Genomic DNA, 17333 nt, shown 5'->3' with positions numbered 1-17333 from the left:
ATGGTCATTTTTTAATAACAACTGCAGTGTAATCCATCAGTAGAAAGTAATCTGCAAAGAGCAGTGCCTGAATTCTTGCACAGCTGAGGCACGGAGGATGAGTCGTGATCAATTCCAGATGTGTGAAAAAAGTAACTGATAAAAATGTTAAGTAGATAAGTGGGCTATATTGTCTCATCATTGAATGGCAATATATCCTGCCGGCAGTGGCGTAACAAAAGCCCCCGCAGCCCACGTGGTGCGGGGGCGCCTCCAGGGTCCCCTTCTTGCACTGGCAGGCCAGCCTGGCCTGAGAGCTCTGGACTGGGTCAAAAGCGTGGGGGGGGCCTGCATGTACTCTGCAGGGGGCCCCCTCAAGTTTCATTACGTCACTGCCTGTCGGAGTTATCTGTCGCATCCTTACTGCTGCCTAGGAGATGGCAGGCAGTTGGGATACAATATATGCTAAAGGGACTCCCATTGTAATAGCTCTTACAGTAGCCTACCAGTTGGGACACAATTGAACGCCTTGGAAAAATGAAGGAATGTGCAATGGAGTGTGCCATCACACTAAGCATCCTTCTCTAAAGCCTGTTTGGTATGGCGACAATATGTTGTTGACATTTGACCACTGAAATAATTGTAATTGGGGGATGGTATAGGTTACAACCCCCTTAAGAGAAGTGCTCTAAAAATGTAAGCTAGTCAGGAGAGCATCCTCTATGAGGGTCGGTGTTGGTGCCTAGTGGAGTGACGCATGCAGAGGAGAAACAAAGAACTGCTAAAACTACCACCTGGTAGACCCTTGTTTTTATTATTGTCCCCAGTGGGTCAAAAGTAAACAAGAAGAGGGGTGAGAGAGGTCAACCCTCGAACATGAGGTGAAGAGGCAGTCCTTAAGACCAGCCTCATCTCTGCTAGTGAGACTCGCTAAGTGAGAGTTCAAAAGTAACCAAAAAATAAATAAATATACCCAAACAAGGGCAAATAGGTCTTCATGAACTGTGAAACTTGCGCATGTCAGGAAACAGAAAACACAAGCATAATTATAACACATAACATGAATTGGTGAAGGAAGTGAGGAGTCCGGCCAGCCACAGGATCGAATCTGAACTTGTGGTGTCATAAATAAAAGTGTACCACACAGTATAGGTGACCAATGCCCACAGCACACAGTTTACCACTATTGGGGTGAATACAAAGTTCTTACCCATGGTGAGTTAGAGTGTCACCTCAACTCCAAACAAAGCATGAGCATCCTATATAGCCCCCAGAAGTAAAATATGGGGATAAACTGTTGAATAAGATTTAAAAAAATAAAAAAGAAATTGGGAAACATAATGGTTGATAGGGCTGCAGTATATCATCCTAGTCAAAGAACCGTCCGGTGAGTATACCAACATGTTTTCATGAAGTATCAGAATAATATTCATGTCTATCCGATCCTAACCGGATCAATATAGTGTTAAAATTCTATACTCTTCAATTGGAAACCAGGTACCTTTAATTCTGAGGAAAGAAGAAAAAGCAGTGAAGAATCAAATCCAGGCCATTAGCAACCACCAATGTTCCAGACTTTACAACCTCCAGCACATAGATATGGGCCTCAGATGATCTGATGGCTTCCACGCCCTTGGCCCTATCCTCTGGCTCTTTTCAAGGCAATGTATTTTCACCTCCATCTACTTATGTTCCTTTTCTAGGAAGGGGAAGAGGAAAGACAAGAAGAAGAAGTTGGAACACCAAGGCGGCACACTGGAGCCCTCCACCTTCACCACAACAGACAAAGAGCTGCACTAGCGATCAATAAGCCATGACCAGTCACAAGACCAACTAGCAGTCAACGTTAGTACCAGGATCCTAACACAAGTAGAACTTCATGTCCTTAACAAAGGACTGGTTTTGAACCCACCAATCACGGGGACAAATTTGAGATCTGCACAGAGCTAGCAGGTTTCTTCAGGAAGATCAGGCTCAAGATTTACATTGATACTTTTGAGAAGACGGAGACCACTAAACACAGGATTGAACAAGTGTACAGTCCTCCACCTCAGAACATCCCTTTCGAGGTACACACCTTGGAACAAATAGTATTGAAAGATTTTGAGAAGGCGGCTAGGAACCACAAACCTCCTTTCTTCTATCGATCAAACAAAGAAAGGTCGAGAAGTTACAATTAAACCAGCAGACAACGGTGGTGTGATTGATCATCTATGCACCAGTGACTACAGACAAGAATGCCTACAACAATATTCTAAATGTCTTCTTAGAAATACATTATATAATGCAGTTATAACTTCTCTGTTCCTCATTTTCTACAATTTGCGGAAATATAGATTTTTGTCTTCTAAAGGAGCTACACTGAGGCAGAAACAGAGTTTGTGGTCACTGTTACTGTTAGATTACCATGTATATATCGGATTCAAATTTAATCATTCAGGTTACTCTAAAAATTGTTGGGAAAGCACACACATTACTAAATATGTAATGAGAAAGTATTTGCAAGTTAATGCCATTAAAATGTAACTTATACCAGTTACCAAAATAGCTGTCGAATCCTCTCCGGGTTGGTAGACAGTCTTTTCTGTACATGCCAAGATGCCACTTTCCCACCATGTGTGTAGCATAACCTGCTTCCTTGAGCATTTCCGGCAAAAGTTTCTCATCCAGTGGGACGCAGTGAGGCTGGCAAGGCCAGATGATATCATGCTGTAGGCCAGTGTGAATCTAGGTAAAAGAGGATTCAATCCATTACCAAATGCACGGCTACACAGTTGAACACAGATCTGTTTGCCAAAATGTTATAACTTGTGCTAAAATAGAATAATACAGTGCATTGGTAATAAAGGTCTATTCAGATAATGCTTGTGAACAATACAATAAGCAAGATGGTACAGAAAATTGGTGGCATCTTCTGTGGGAAAGGGGATTTGTTTACCTCAAGTAACAAAGGAAGTTATTATATGGAATGGGGACGTTCTTCTAAGGGAACAGCTGCATTCCCGGGGTAAATGAAGACAGAGCTGGTAAAGCAGAGACCAGGAACTCAATAAAGGGGGTCTGGGAGTAATCACATTTGCAGCTCGATTTAGCTTATGGGACCTATTTCTCACACCTTTGGTGCCTGCAGGATACATCATCAGTCTTCACGCAATCCATCATTTTGTTTTTTTAATCAAATTTTACCAGCAAATTAAATACATACAAATTTCATGAGGATTGGAGAGAAAACAAACAGCGATGTTAGGGTTAAACATATGACATTAAAAAAAACTGTAAATTAAATTAGGAAGGTTACAAGATAACAAATTCAATATTATAGGAAACAATTACAGCTAACATGAAAGATTAAGCATCTGTCTTAACAATGTTCAGATAGAGTTCCGGGAATATACTATATACATTTAGTTTACTTCTTTCCATCTTTTAATGGGGGCACAGATGTTTTCCCCCAATCTTCTTGCTCTCAAAGCCTTTTTTTCATATACCCCTTTTTAGGTCTCGCCTACGCAGCACGCATGCGCTGCATAGGCAAGAGACCTTTAGCAATCGCTTCGGCTTCTCAGCCAAAAACGTGCACGCGTTCAATTGCCTTCAATGGCAACGCGTGCACTTTGGCGATTCACTTGCGGGAGCAAGCGGGGCCATATGGTAGCACTTATCGTTCCTGGTACCGCTCGCTCCAGCAAGTGAAATGCTTTCACTTTTGCCGACATATTTTTTTTTTAACGAGGCGCGCGCGTGCTTGTTTACTTTTTCTCTCGGCTCTCGTAACTCATTATCTTTCCATCAGTCTCCTTATTACTTCTTTCACCTTAATGCTACCCCTGCTACCACTTCTTCCACTCTTCAAGTGTTCAGTCCTTTTCAAACCCTGCCCTACAGAAGTGCATCGCCCTTTCATCAGTATTTGTTTTTTAAAAGCAACCGCCTGTTTATTTTAATTAATGCCAAGGCTGTCTGCCAGCAGCACACGGAGCCGTCCACCCTGTGGCAGGAGCGCTGCATCCCCTCTCCACCAGAGACCCGTCCACACGCTCCTGGAAGCCACCCAGTGCTAAGGTAAGAACGCCCCCCCGCCTCCCCCTGGGCATCATTCCGGGGATGGGGGGGGGGACGAGGGACCCTGAGGGGAGCACCAGTTCCTTTTAGTTTTTAAATCGCACAATTTCCGGGCTATTCTCACGCACTCGTTTGAATTCGTTCACTTCCCTTCTGGCTTTATTTTTACTTTTTCCTCCTGCCAGTTGTCCTTTGCCTTCCACTAACTAACCCATCTGCTCCTCCGTTTTACCTGTGGTTTTGTATTTTTACTGGCCTTTCCACTCACCTTATAATAAAGCACTTTCATGCTACTCGAATTACATGTGTTTTTATTTATCCTACTATCTTGGATCAGTAAATAAAAAAAATGGTGCCCTCGTCATTTCGTAGGAGTGTGCATGTTTGGCGACATCGCACCTTTACTTTTATTTTTGGCTTCTTTGGAATATGCTGCACAGCATCAGCAAAACTTGCTATTTGCTGATGGTAAAAAGCAACACAAAAAGGCATTAGCACAGCGAGTCTTAAAGAGGGCCTTTTAGCTTTATCAGAGAGTGAAAGGGTTGCCTTGAACTACAACTTTAGCTATTTCGCCGTTTAAATTAATAACAGCACTTTAAAACCACAAAAAATAGACCTGTAAAAATATTTATTCAATGCGCCTGATGGTATGTTTGCTAACGATGCTTCTGTTAATATCTCATTGTTTACTCACCTGCCACCCCAGCTGTCTCTTTCACCCGGTGTCGATGAAGATACGTTGTGGGATATATATACACATTGTGATTCTGATACCTGCCAGAGTACCCAATGAAAGGGAAATATTCTGTCTCAGTATCCTCATGTCCTCTTGCACATCAAGCACAGATGAACGGATGACAGCTGAACTTTAAAACAGAGAAGGACATGGCTCTCTTTTAGGAAGGGGTTGGTCGCTGGTACATGATCTGCTGATAATAGAACCTTTCTAACCTACTTGGAATTGAGGTGATGGGGGAAGGGCACTGGTGGATGTGATGTAGGAAGCAGGCACCTGTCCATCAGTGGAGCATCGTTACAGGTTGTTACTGCAGCTTGGTAGAGTCTGGGAACGTTAGATAAAGACTCGTGTAGCGGCACTGGATCTCATCAACACCCCAGTCTCCAATGTCTAGTCGGACTTCCCTTTTTTGAAGTCCTTTTTGTGGCCTTTTTTGTCAGGCTCCAACAGTCTGAAAGAATAGCACTAAAAGGGCCAGGTGGACAGGAGTAAAAAAGCCTTAAAGAAACTGTTTTTAGAACTGCTCTAGAGACATGTTTATATTCAAACAAGCATTAGCATAGCCAATAGGTCTCGCCTTTGGGACCTTATAAGTGTTTAGTTATCCAAAACAATATCCTTGGTGCAACAACATCAACTGTTGCATGGCTAAACACTTATAAGGTCCCAAAGGCTAGACCTATTGGCTATGCCAATGCTTGTTCTAGATTGTAGGTGTCTAATAGCCTCCCTAGCCAATGCTGAAATCCAGGTGCCAAGGAATCAAACCAAGCTGAAGCGATGCATATCCTGATCGCTGCCATAGCTATAAAGAGAAAATGACAGTGGTCTTCCGATGCATCATCTTTACTGACTCCCATCTTTATAAGTAGTGTTGTAAGGTTCGTTTTTTGGTCGAGCCTAGAGCAGCGCATGCGCCGCTTGCTCGACTTTTAGTAAGGGGTAAAAAAAGCGCTACCAAATGTTGCCATGGCCGGCCTAGAGCTTGAGTGCATGTGCGCGGGCGTGTGCTTTGCGTGCCTCTCTCCGTGCTTCAATTCCTTCCCCCCCTTGCGTGCCTCTCTCTGTGCTTCAATTCCCTCCCCCTCCCCCACCACAGATCGCGTCACTCTGCTGGCCTCCACTCCCCCCCACCCTCTCTATACTGCAGCAGGCCGCGCGACCACTTTCATCAGTTTCACTTTCACGGCCATAGCTTGTTAATACACGGGTCTCTGCTGCTGAAGCTTCGGTGGCTTGCAATGGGCTGAAAGGCCAGGTATTGCCAAGACAGGAGAGAGCACTAGAATTCACCGTTGGAGTATAAAATGCCAGGCTTTACTAGGTAAGTACTATTGCTTTTAGTGTGGGATGCGAATGTCCGCTTTTACCAAGGAGGGACAGTAGTGCTGGTTCTATGCTAGTAGGCCTCTGATGCAAACCGTAGTTTTGAACTGAAGGGCTCCCAAGGAGGAATGTTACAGCTTAATTGCACTTTCTCACCTTCCGATTTGATCCCACTTCGTAGACTCCTAAATGAATTGTATGCCATCATACACAATCTATGTCCTGTACTATAGTTTTAATAACTATTATCTGAGGTGAGCCTGTGTGTTTACCTCAAGATGCAGACTAACTGCTTCTGTTCGGGTTCAAATCACACTAATTTGAGCATTGGCCTCAACATTTAAACTTGTATTGCTGTGGCTAGAAATTGTTTATCAGAATTGAACTAGAATTTATCAACAAATTATACTTTTTTTGTGTGCGCACACTTTTGGGCGTGGGGGTGGGACACAAATAATTTGTCATTGCCGCCCCATATAAGGCGCGCCAAAGAGGCAGCAGTGCCTGAGTAGTTGGGGCTAGAGAGGCCCGGGCCCAAAGAGCGAGCCGTCCAGCCCTTACTCGAAGCTTTCTATCTGGATGCTTCATTGGGAGCACGGTGCTAATTGGACTGTTGACCTTCAGCATACTCTACCAAGTGGAGAGATACATACTCATTTTGTCAGCACCATTTGGTTTTCTAATCGACTTAAAAAAATATGAATTAGAACCTGTAACAGAACGGAGTGTCTGCACCTAGTATATTTTGTCAGTTCCCCATTCTTTTATGTATTTTGTCTTGTTTACTGAATAATTTGGTACCTCTAGTTACAAGTTTAAAAAGTCTTTGATCTGAGATGTGCATGGCCTGTCTGCACAAAAACTTAAATTTCGCAGCAGCATATCTGGGTTATATGCATGGCTTTGCTGGTTATCAAAGCATTTGCGGTGCCACATCAGTAGACACGGTCATGCCTACTAGTGCATTGGTTGCCTGGTGCCTTGGTCACTCCTTAAGCCTTGCTGTGTTGGCATTTTCAAAGAGCTTGCCTGACACAAATTATCATGGCGTTGAATGAAGTAGACACTTGAATTGCACTTTGAGTGGTGGATGGGGAAAGCAGTAGTCCCCTTTTTGATGGCCCTCAAATACTGTAAGTTACCCCTTTGTGAAAGCTAGAAGCAAATAGGATCCTGTCCTTAACACACAGTTTTACGGTTGTGACTGTTTGAGATTTCCAGACACCGGAAGACAAGAGTGCAGCCTAATGTTGATCAGTATGAGAACGGAGATAAGGGGCATGTGAAGTATGAACAAAGACCCGTTGTTTCCTTCGGTCTTGTGACTGGTGTCAAATGAGAGACGTTTAGCCCTTTGCAGGAAACCTTATCTTGCTCATAACCTGCTTACTTCATAGTTGGGTAACATGCGCCCTTCCGATCTGTGGCACAAGTTGCTAATTCAACATTAAATACTACTGTGTACACACATTTTAGATACGTTGGGCCATGATGTGGATTCTTAACAGATAAGTGTGTAAGTTATTTCATTGCCGGTGGTATGCCCAGGATTTCATTGCACAGAGCATTCCCCCTCCGTAGGGCACTACACTTGGCTATTTACCCAAGCTTATAACTAGGCTTTATTGACGGCTAACACATGAGGTCCCAGCAAAAAATTCTTAAGTCCAGCGCCAAGAAACCACTCTGTGTACGAGCGCTTTATAAGAAATGTTAACATAACTATACATTTTAGTGAACAGTACCTGCTATTTGGGAATACATCAGCATATTATCAGTCTTGGGCAGAGAAACTGTGGGATATTGTCAGTGGGGCTTTGTACTTCTCCACACACTTACTGTGGCATGTATTGCAGAACACGCGTTCTGCTGCTGACTGCACCCCAGTTACAAGGTGATCTTGAACCCTGTCCTAGAGGGGTGGAGCGGGAGGGGGGGAGTTGGGGAATGTTTTTCAAGAAATAAATATTGCAAAGACATTACCAACAATGGGGGCGAATACCCCGGCAGGACTTGAAACATTTATCCTAGGGTACAAGAGAGTGTAACTATGCAGCGATGGAATTCTACTGCACACGAAGTAGGGTACGATATGTAAAGAATAAGGATGTTACAAATGTAGACTGCGGTGTTTTTGTATCGTGAAACCTTGAAAATCAATAAAATGTTTAAAAAAAAAAAAAAAAAACACAAATCTTGAACACTGTCCTAGAGCAAGAGTTTGTCCGGCAGCAATAGTGTTGCACGGTTCTCACATGGTTATATTGTGGTAGGTGACGAACAAAAGGTTTTGATCCTGTATATGGCATATTGTCTCCACACAGACACCTAAAGGAAAGCAGCATTAGAGTACGATACCATCATTACTACCCTTCCATAAGGGTGTTCCTTGAAAATGTATGATTTCAAATATTGCTTATTCTATGAATATTTCAAACTTATTTTTGTTAATAGTGACTGTTTTGAATAGTAAGCTATACCATGAGCGTGATAAAGTAAACCATGACCCAGCGAGATAGGTTTTATTTGGTCTTGTGTGAAGCCAAACTTGGTTTGCGAGCTACAGCTTCGGGTCTCTAGAGCCAGTCTGTCCAGGAGAGCCAACTTACTCCAGTTGTTTTCAGGACCTCCTCTCCACGTAAATAAGCGCTGTTTTTATATTCTATTAATGTAAACTTTTATATAGAGTGCAAATTTGTAATCCTCGGTCCAGACCTTCTGGACCTGTAGTGGATACCCAGCACTTTGAATTAATAAGTATTTGCTGAGGCGGGTCAATGCTTTCAGACTCCATATGCATTCTCACAAAAGTAGAATGGGTTAGGTCTTTTGTCACACGTATTGGCGCGGAACCACTGAGTCCTGTTCAGACACTTCATATAAAGTGATGATTGTGTATTATCGCTGTGACACAGTTCTAAAGGTTTGTTTGACCAAATCTTGCGCCAGCTCTGCAGTCATCAGCCTGCACTTCTGTCAGTGCAAGCACAGTGGTGAAGCACGCAAGCAAAAGCAAGGAGTGCACAAGAGATGGCATTTATGTATCTCCACAAGAAAATAACAAACCTGCCCCTTCTGAAAGCTGCAGAGGTGGTCTGCACCCTTCTCCATTTGTTGAATGAGCATTTGCTAAATGAATTGTCCGGTTTTGTTTTTTAATGTAGGTCTTTGGATGTTTTCACGGTTTACGTTTCCTGTTCAGGTCGAAGCATATAATACTCTCTTGTATTGAGATTCATTCAGTGGCTGCTGGACATTTACTACCTTTCCATCTTAAAAATCAAAATCGTGCACAACATGCATAGAGAAATGTGAAACTGTCAGTATTTTGTTCAAAGAAATGCATCTGCAAGTTTACATGCAAGTATTAACACGTGTTTCATTATTTGATCGCCTGGGGAGACTCCTGTTCAAGTTGGCAAATCTTCTTATTAAAAGCAAAGCTGGTCTGTTGGTAGGATTACAGCATGCCAGAACAAGCATTGGCATACCCAATAGGTCTCGCCTTTGGGACCTTATAAGTGTTTAGCTATGCAACACTTGATGTTGTTGCACCAAGGATATTGTGCTGCATAACTAAATACTTATAAGGTCCCAAACGCGAGACCTATTGGCTATGCCAATGCTTGTTATGTTCAGCGATAACTTCAGGAACTTTTCAATTTCACCTAACCAGGTACCTAATAAGGGACACATCGCGAACATATGCACTATGTTGGCATTCGTACTATTGGAGCAGGGGCATGTAATCCCATCCTGCCCACCCCATTAGGCAATTCTAGCCAGGGTGTAATATAATAAAAACATCATTTTGTAGTGTTGTGCCTGTAATCCTGCAGAAAGTAGCACAGTCCTTCCAAGTTCCAGTGAATCTAAAAATGTCTCATGCGGTGTGCCCAACTTCTGTTGCCATTTAGACCCATCTCTCGAGATCATCATGGGTAAGCAAAATCAATTTTGAGTAAATTTGGTTGATAGTGCACCCATCATCACACCAAACCATATCCAAAACACTTATTGTTGAAGCCCCTTGTGCCTCCCTTCTTTTGTGTTAAATAACTCCGAATTTGTAGATATTTGAAAAAATCCCTAGTGTGTATCCCAAATCTGCCTTGAATTTCATTAAACAGTAGTATACCCGATGTGCCTAGCAAGTCTCCTATCACGCGAATACCTGCATCCTCCCATCTTGACATAACATTATCCCTAAAGAGCTCTGGCATTGTTGGATTTTTAAAAAGTTGTGTGTAATAATTCAGTCTACCATGCCCGATTTTTCTTTTAACGGCAACCCAGATCTTAAACGTAGCATGCAGAGTTTTAAATCTAACCTTTTTGTAGTACTTTTGCTCACTATAATTCACAAATCAGCCCTGGGAGGCATCCCCTATCAATAGATCATATACATCTTCCGTCCCATACAAGTTCCTCTGCTCTTCCCTTTGCCCACCCAGCAGTACCCGCATGTATTGTAAAGCGGCGGCCCAGTAATACAGTCTTAAATCAGGAACCCCGCATCCTCCTTTCTCCCTTGCCAATGTCAAACATTTTAGTGCCCTTCTAGTCTTACCTTTTGACCAGATAAACCTGTTGAGCATGTTATCCATCCCTTTGAACCAACAGTTCCCAAACTGAAGGGGGGTGGCCCTAAAAAGATATAATACCTTGGGAAGAAATAACATCTTAATTACATTACAACTGCCTACAATGGAGAGATGAAGATTGTGCCACCTGTCAAAGTAATTTTTCCCTTTCCTTATTACTGGGGCCATATTTGCCTCCACTATTTGCTTAATGTCAAATGTAATATTTATTCCTAAATATGTAGCCATATTTGTAACCAGAGTATCCTCCAAGACAACCAAACTGTTAGCAACTATTTGAGTTTTCTACGGATTAAGCTTATACCCTGAAATTAACCAAAATGCTACAGCTTCTTTACCTATTGCAGTAACTGCAGCCTGGGGATCAGGTACAACAACAGCCAGGTCATCCGCATATGCAAGAATTTTGGTTTCTAACTCCCGACATATAAATCGGTTTAATTGCTTTGTTCCCTTCAATTCTACGGATCAGTGGGTCGATATATATAGCAAAGAGTAACGGGGAACAGGGACACCCCTGCCTGGTTCCCTTTGTGATCAGTATTGGTTCTGTATAACACACAATACATCTTAAAGAGATTTTGTAACATCTTATCCATATTGGAATGGTAACAACTAATAAACAATAACTGTTATAAGCTGCTCCATTTCCGTTTGTGTTTCACACTACACAGCTCGGCAGTTAACACAGATCTTGTTAGAACCCCCTAACCAGAGTGGCATATGCCCATCACACTGAGGAAGGGGTTTGCTCCTGGGCACACTCGCAGTGAATGCTACGCACTGGATGTTGTCAATGTGAGAGTTGGACTCTCCCCAGTCTATGAAGCTACCTCATGTTCTCTCATTAGTCTATCCAATTCCAACAGGTCTTTGACAAGGCCTATGGCTCGTCACCATGTTCCTATTTCTCTCTGAACTTCGCAACTGTTGGCACATTTCTAATGACAGTAACATCAGGGAACACTGCCACCATAATCATGTCCTGCACAGCCGTGATCGTCTCAAACAGCATTCCGAATTTGCCTCCTGACTGAGTAATGGTCGAGTTTACTGTTTCGGATATTTGTGTCTTTGCTGGCCTGTTTCTGGTTCATTTGCTCAATGTTTTCTCCAGTTGGCCTCAAGGTGAAGCAATGTACCCTAGTTTGAGGAGTTGGTAGTGGGCAACTACTCTTAGAGAAATCGGTAGATCAATAGTACCAAATCTATTTTTTATTCAGTGGCAAGCCCCATTACCCTACGGGTTCACATGTTGAATACCTAGGAAGTCCAGACACTGTTGTCTCTGGAAAGGGTCCTTGGAGTGTTTTGTCCACCTGGGGGTCTCATGGGTTACCAAAATCTTCTTCAGTTTGAGATTCACTGTTTCTATGGGGAGCTGGCTACCATCCCACTTCGGTGTATCAGGAGCATTCATCTACAACAACCAAAATTGGAGATGGGTTGGAGGGCCGCCCTGGCAATACCCATTCTCAAAAATGTCCGACCTTTTCTGGGGTAGGCAAAGGGCAGAGAAAAGGTAGAGAATACCTACAAACATCGAAGTTTGTGAGTATACACAATTCACGAGGCATTTCAACACTAACAGCCACCCCCACCTACTCCCTACCCATGTGTGTTAATTTAGTCATAAGAAAGTATTTGTGTAAATCTATTTCCAAGAGCAAAACGAATGTACGATTTCCAAAAATGGCAAATTACTTTATGAATCAATTTTTTTCTAACGATCTATAATAGATCTAAATATGATTTCGATGTATGTGGTGTTTGTATGGCACAAACATAGCCCACATACAGCAGTACACTGTACCGGGTCAAAGGCAAACGTACGATCAACGATGATTAGGGGTACCAGGGTTCTGAGAGTGGAAGTGGACTGGTATTTCTTTGTGATCTGGTGTTCTTATGTATGTTTATACGATTTACGTTCACATAAATTGTTTTGCAGAGCAATTCCAAATTAGTAAATTAGGCAATCCAAAGTTTTCTGCTCAAAACTAAATTGTTAGTTACTGTTAGGAGAACACTGATTTATGCTAACTTTTTATCTAAAGAAAAAAGAAATTATATTATTGTTGAATGCTCTAAATAATGGTTTGCAGGAGGAATTTTAAAAAGTGGTTGTCTTTTTCCAGTTTCTCATAAAACACGAATAACTGGAAGCCTAAGAATTCTGATCAGCTTCAGTATCCATATCTATTTTCTATCACATTATCAATTTAAATACCTCCTTTCCACAACTCCTTCCACAATATGTCTTCTGATTTAATAACCTCGATGTCCCAAGATTATTCTATATGTTTACCCTCGATTGAAATTGGTCACTGGCACTTTAAGACAACTCTATTCAGCTCATCTTAATTTCAGGCACAACCCCTGTAGAAATTCCCAAGGGCTTACTGAAAGACACTGCACTGTCATTAAGACCAAATTCCACCTCCTAAAAAGCTATGCTACACAAATGTTGCTCAGTTTTGACCGTGACCCACGGATGGTGATTTTATGGTGCCGCACTTACCCGATGTGAAGCCATTGATGGTCTGCCCTTCACACCCTGGAGGCGAACGGAATATTTGGCACCTTCTGCTCTAAGAAATCACACGGTCATAGCTGCGAGGGACATGCTGCTCGGAGAGATATGGATGCTATGGGCTGCCTGGAGAAGCGGGAAATGCAGAAATTGTGAACCTGCTCTGGGGACTCACTACTTCTGAGACACCCAAAATGGAAGGTCAGACTTGAGGACGGCCTTCTTGTGGAGAGAAAACTAAATGAGGCAGAGGAGTGATCCACGTTGGTTGAGGGTGCAGTTGTGGTGGACCAGGACTCTGCTTCTCAGGGCTTCACAGGAAACTGGAAGGAACAGCCATAATACTGGCGGGAAGATCCATGGCCATAGAAACAGGACTGAATAGCCATTGCTCTTCTTTATTACTACGCACTTGCTACCGGTACAGAGGCTGTGTTTGAATTGTATGTCTCACTAGTCCAGTTTATTTTCATACCAGACACTTTTCTCCTCTCCAAAAGCCAATTTTGCTACAATACGGGTGCCAATCTTGGCATTGGTTTGCCACTTGCTAAATATCTGATTTGTGAATAGACACTTGTGAACATAGTACACTAAACTGGACAGCTGGCAAGAGGGCTTTTTGTTTTACTCCTGCAGAGTAACAAACAGAGTGCCTACTGCCTAAATCAAAACAGGTTAGACAGCGTTCCTTTGCGGAAGCTGCTGCGTTATGCATCAGAAAATCAAAATGCATCAGACAAAACCATGGAGGCCACCATGGAGGCCATACAGAAAGAATGAGCCGCAATACAATTATCCACTGGATAAGTGGAAGAAACAAAGATGAAACAGCAAACAAGTTCCAATTGATTAGAAGTGATATTGCATCATTTGACACAAAACTTGCCATCCCTCAAACAAAAGCTAGCAGAATCACTTGACTGCGAACAAGACCATTGGAACCTGCTTAGGAAAATGACACTTTGAGGGTAGGAATCGCAGGGATACTGGAGAAATTGTAGGCTGAATGGCAATCACATTTCTCACAGATTTCATCTCGGAACTCAAGAAAACTGCCATTCGATCCTCCCCTGGAGTTTCAGAAGTCACACAGAAAAAGGACAAGAAAGCACAGCAAAAGAACGGGACCCCGGCAAACCAATGCCTGCTTTTTGCCACATCAGCAGGCATAACACGTGATAAAGTCAGCCAAAACGATTACTCTTTTCCGTACTGAGATCATAAGATATACATTTTGCAAGCCTTTTCATATGGAAAAAAAAACAGAACAGATCATAGGTTTTGAGGCTTAGTTCAGGGGACACACAGTATGGTCTGCTTCAGCTAGCTATATTGATAACAATGAATGGAAAAAATAAAGCAATCTGACCATCAAGGAGAGCAAGAAAAACTGCTAGATACCTATGATTAATCAGCCATGGATACTTCCTATAAGGGTAATGGTGCACAACGACCACAGTCAAAGAGTGACCCATCAACATACGCATCACAGCAAGAACAAAAGGAACGCTTAGAAGCAGACATACGCCGTTGAGCATCGGATGGTAGTACAGAAGGACAAATGGAGGCCGAAGACAACTCAAGATTGTTTCTTAAAGACTAGTGAGTGCTCAAGAGTATCCAATGTCATCTATCACGTGTGATGACAATTAAGTCCCTACAAACTGGTTTGCATAATAAGGCAAAACATGTTTGAGAGATTGTATACCACAGAGATATCTGTGAATGGGTGGAGGGGGCCAATATACGTAAATTTGATGAACAACAGTTTTCATGCTCTACTGACTGGAGTTATACAGTACTCAGTGTCGTATGTACGGTCTCAATATCTGGGTATAGCATAATAAGAGGGACCCCCTTAGCTAAAACTTTCTGAATGTTTCTTATAGCTGCTGACATTTGTTTCATAATGTTAGATACAAAACAATGATTCATTGTAATCTCTAATATCAACAGAAAAGCTCCATTTTGTTTGAGTTTAATATGCAGAACAAATGAGTGCGGTGTTTGCAACATTGTACATATTTGGCAAGCTTTTAGAGCCAAGATGCAATACATTATTAATGGGTGCCTCGCCCTACTGGTCGCAATATTAATTTCATGTCTTGATGGCTAACAGGAGATGCGTCAATTAACAGTCCATCACTTCGCCCTTACAAAGGATTCTTATTTTTATTTCTCTTTTCCTCTTATGGCCCTCCCAGACCACAGTTAGGCTCATTTTGAATAGCTATTCTCCTAAATTTTCGCAATCTGCTGTAACAGGAATAATTCTTGCTGAAAATATCTTCAGGAACTCCATTTTCTAAGAGTGACAGGCACTTACTGTTTTTTTTCCCCGCATCTTGAGCTCGATTGGAAAACTGCAACCCTAAATTTACACATAGGCATGTTAACCTCATTCTTACCACTTAACTGACTGCGCTTGAGGGGACCACCATACTATCCTTGGGAGACTATAGGTCGCCAATACTTATCTACTTGGAACACTCTATGCACAAATCCACAGCAGGGACCTCTGCAGGTAACACCGTTGTGGGGCAGTACTGTTCACTGGCAAGTTTGGAAAATAGGTGCACCCATAGTTTAGGAGATATAATGCTTCATGTAAACGGCCTAACATACTCCATAGAGAGGAAGAAGGTTCTCTCGTTTCTTGACACCTACAAGAGCATTTAATATTTTTTAGAATGGGTAGTCACCCACCTTAAGGAATAATAACACTAACTTGTCAGAGTAAATCTTAAAGTCACTAAATTAACCTGATGTGATGCGGGCGATACGGACGACTCGCCTTCCGAGAACTTCAAGATGGCGGCGGCGCCATCCCACCAGGATGAAGGCAGCGTTCTAGTTCTCCCGGCGGGCGCAGACCTGATGTCACACGCCGAGCCAAGAGAGGGGAGAATCGCGTCGGACGGAGGAGGAGAAGAACACGGAGTAACGCCGAAGAGAGAGTCGTACAGCGGACAGAGTCGAGGGAGTACAGGAGAAGGAGAGCAGAAGGACCGTGAGGACCCGGCCAATACCGCTCTCGTGTCCAGTCGTCCATCGGAGATCCAGGACGTCGAGACACCCCATGCTACAGTCCCGGAGGACTGTAGCTTCAGGTCAGTGCCTTTCCTGACCTATTTAAAGCGCTTAACTGGGAGGGGGAGAGCAGGGAGGACACACGAAGCAGGGCACTAGTCAGGACCGTCCTGTTCCCTCACGACCCCACCCTCACAGACTGTGGTGACAGTATAAACATATGGAGGGTCAATCACACCCAAATGAAAGTCCTGTGTCTGACGGGAGGTTGTTTTGTGTTTCCTTTGTTTACATGAGACACAACGTTATCCCAAAGAACCCCAAGAGGCTGAGGTAAAGCGGATAGACGAAGAGGGAGCCAAGGAAGCGTCCACCGGACCTGGGACTTCGTCTCATTTTTCTTTGCCCTTATGACTGGGTGTCTCAGTTACCCCTATTCTGACCTTGTTTAAACCATTGATATAAATAAAAACCCTCACATCCTCCGTCTGCCTCCTAAAGTACATTGTCACCTACTAGCGAAGAGGGTCAGTTGTAGGCCCTGGAGGGGCGGCAAACTCACACCTGATCTCAAGCCCACTGGTAGCTATGACCCAATGTTGTTAAGCTTAACTTAGGGCTGTGTGTAACATGTATATGCAGTACCAAAACAGTAATACCATCCCAACATCAAACAATAAAATTCCCAAACAAAATTAGTATATTTTAATGAACAAAATTACACCAAAACAACAAAAATCCATAAAGGGGAACCAGTGATATAAGTTTTGAATTTTTCAATTAAAAACAGCATCAAAAAGCGATAAGCAGCAAAGATCGTAATCGGTCTTGGGAGACCAGGACATAGGAGCACACCGACACCGACCTAAATGGATCCTCGATGGGGTATACCAATCAGGATGGCCTGGTCAAGAATGTTACCTTCTGACTTAGTATGCACAATTCAAGCCAAAAGCTCTCAAGAGGGCAAGTATGCAGAAAGATCTCACCAAAATCAAATAGGCATAGAGTGTGGTCCCGCAAAAGCTATTTGCTCTGGCAGGAAAAGCTCAGA

At 42.9% G+C, this 17333-nt stretch overlaps 1 protein-coding gene across 1 annotated transcript in view; it reads right to left on the bottom strand.

Moving 5' to 3' along the window:
• ARSB (arylsulfatase B) overlaps positions 1-17333 on the bottom strand; it is a 281980-nt gene that overhangs the window by 229263 nt on the left and 35384 nt on the right. Inside the window, exon 2 of the mRNA XM_085632256.1 lies at positions 2520-2706. Coding sequence (XP_085488382.1) covers positions 2520-2706 — 187 coding nt within the window. The remainder of the gene's footprint in view (positions 1-2519; positions 2707-17333) is intronic.

Source organism: Triturus cristatus, chromosome 2_1, assembly GCF_964204655.1.
Source record: "Triturus cristatus chromosome 2_1, aTriCri1.1, whole genome shotgun sequence".
Lineage (NCBI taxonomy): Eukaryota > Metazoa > Chordata > Amphibia > Caudata > Salamandridae > Triturus > Triturus cristatus.
Note: the sequence above shows the minus strand (reverse complement) of the source record. Positions and strands in the feature narration are given on the sequence as shown.